This window comes from Chrysochloris asiatica, unplaced genomic scaffold (assembly GCF_000296735.1).
Source record: "Chrysochloris asiatica unplaced genomic scaffold, ChrAsi1.0 scaffold00140, whole genome shotgun sequence".
Classification (NCBI taxonomy): Eukaryota; Metazoa; Chordata; class Mammalia; order Afrosoricida; family Chrysochloridae; genus Chrysochloris; species Chrysochloris asiatica.
In genome coordinates this window covers 3459355-3461782 of record NW_006408658.1, presented here as the reverse complement: position 1 = coordinate 3461782, position 2428 = coordinate 3459355, and the positions used below count along the sequence as shown (strand labels likewise).

At 41.3% G+C, this 2428-nt stretch overlaps 1 protein-coding gene across 1 annotated transcript; it reads left to right on the top strand.

Annotated features, from left to right (window-relative positions):
- The first annotated feature begins 628 nt into the window (after nucleotides 1-628).
- On the top strand, nucleotides 629-1606 carry LOC102836234 (putative olfactory receptor 52P1-like). The gene has a single exon (XM_006870323.1). The coding sequence runs from the start codon at nucleotides 629-631 to the stop codon at nucleotides 1604-1606; it is 978 nt and encodes a 325-aa protein (XP_006870385.1).
- The last annotated feature ends 822 nt before the right edge of the window (nucleotides 1607-2428 follow it).

The following is a 2428-nucleotide window of genomic DNA, read 5'->3' as shown; positions in this document are numbered from 1 at the left end:
TTACTTCTGTTGTCTCTCAGTGTTTTCCTTTGCCTTCATTATTTTTTGCTGACCTCTGTCTCATATATATGGAGTCTTGGTGTGGTGCTGTCAGTTAATGCACTGGATTGCAAAGTCGGCTTGGACTGAAAGGCTGGTGGTTCAAGCTCACCAGCTGCTCCTCGGAAACCCTGTACAAGGTTGCTATGAGTCAGATGCTGACTCGATGGCACTTAGTAAGTAAGTAAAGTTTTATATATTGCCGTCCTCTTCACCCAAGTAAATAAATGTGTAGCCTCCCTTGCTCTTCCACTCTTGGTAACCTTCAAAGAATGTTTCTTCTTGTGTGAAAGCCTTTTTAAAATTTTTATAATAGTGGTTGTATACAATAATTTGTCTTTTTGTATAATATTTGTCTAAGCCTAACACTAACCCTAACTCTAACACTAACCCATATATTAAAGCAAACCCTAAACATAGTCTTAGCCCAATCTCTAACACTAACCCTCACCTAATCTTAATACAGAATCCTTTTTATTATCTTAACATTACAACTTTAATTTTTCCATTAGGTTACTCTTGCTTTTTTTGAATTGAAGCTCATGTAGTGTCTTTATATTGCTCCTCTCAATAAAACCAGAGTGCCACCATGACTGCTTGCAATGTTACCCAGGGACACCCTCCTTTCTTCATTCTTCAAGGAATTCCTGGGATGGAGGACAAACACAAATGGATATCTATTCCTTTCTCTTCCTTGTACTTCATGACCATCCTTGGGAATTGCACCATCCTCTTCATTATCTCCACAGAGCGTTCCCTGCACAAGCCCATGTTTCTGCTCCTCTGCATGTTGGCCTTCACAGACCTGGGCATGTCTACAACCACCATTCCTAAAGTGCTGTGTATCTTCTGGTTTGGCCAGAGTGAGATCAGCTTTGAGGGCTGCCTGGTCCAGCTGTTCTTCATCCACTCCATCTCTGTCATGCAATCTGCTGTTCTGATGACCATGGCTTTTGACCGTTATGTTGCAATCTGTGAGCCCCTACGTTATGCCACCATTCTTTCCAATAGTCGCATTGGGCTTATTGGTCTGGTGAGTTTGGTGAGAGCTATTCTCTTCATTCTCCCCATGCCCATTCTCCTCCAGCAGATGCCCTTTCATATCAACCGTGTCATCCCTACCACCTACTGTGAGCACATGGCTGTGGTGAAGATGGTGTGTGTGGACACCACAGTCAACCGAATGTATGGTCTGGTAGTAGCCATGCTGGTTGTTGGGCTTGACCTCTCAGCTATTGGCTCATCTTATGTGCTAATTATTCAGGCTATAATGCGTCTCTCTTCTAAGGAAGCTCACCACAAAGCAGTCAACACCTGCACCACACACATATGTGTCATGCTTATCTCTTACACACCCTCACTTTTCTCATTTCTTACTCACCGCTTTGGCCAAGGCATTCCACCCCATGTCCACACCATTCTTGGCAATCTCTACTTTCTTATACCACCAATGCTCAATCCTATTGTTTATGGAGTGAAAACCAAAGAGTTTCGGGAAAAAGTGACAAAATATGGGTGTCGAAGGAAGGACCCCTTAACCATTGGCCCTGGTCAGAAACCTGTCTGATAATCTTGTGGTGGTGAGTATGAGAAAGAAATGCTAGATAGATGTGGCTGATGAGCGAACTGGCTAGTGTTAGAAACATTTCATGTTGGTAGATTATCTGTCAAAAACATTTATCCTTGGACAGAAAGGATAAGACAGGTCTCACAAATTTAAAAACATGGTAATTACCCTCCCTGAAATGGCACTAATATTATCTGCTCTTCATCCCTGGCAATGATTGAATAAATTATATGTGATAATGTATATGAATGCACTTGGCACAACATACACTGAACATATGTAAAGTGGAGTGGGATGTTTCCATCTGGAGAACAAACAAGAACAAATGAAACTGGTCCACCATAAAGGCAATGAGTGGGCAATAGCAATATTGCTAAGATATAAATATGCATTTGCTTTTGTGTTTAAGGGAAAAATGGGAGCTGGAGATTATTTGATGAGAGGGAAATTTCTAAACTAAATGTAGAGTCACTATGTTATTAACCAGTCTGTAGAAGTCTTACAATTGAACACAGGGTTGATGCTTCCTTGTAGATGGGGGAATATGAAAAGAAAGCATTATCTACAATTTTCAGAATGACTCCAAAGGAAAAGATGAGAAGCTCCTAAACTTCAATGATTGTTGTTAAATGCTGTTGAGTAGGCTCTGACTCATAGCAATCTTGTATTGGGTTTGAGCCACCAGCCTTGTAGTCAGAAGTTCAGTGTTTATACTAACAGTACCACACCAGGACTCCGAAACTTAGAACACTTTTTGACTGATTTCATCCTTGTAAAAACTCCTAGAGTCAACACTCCTGCTGGTCTCAACCAACGCCAGTT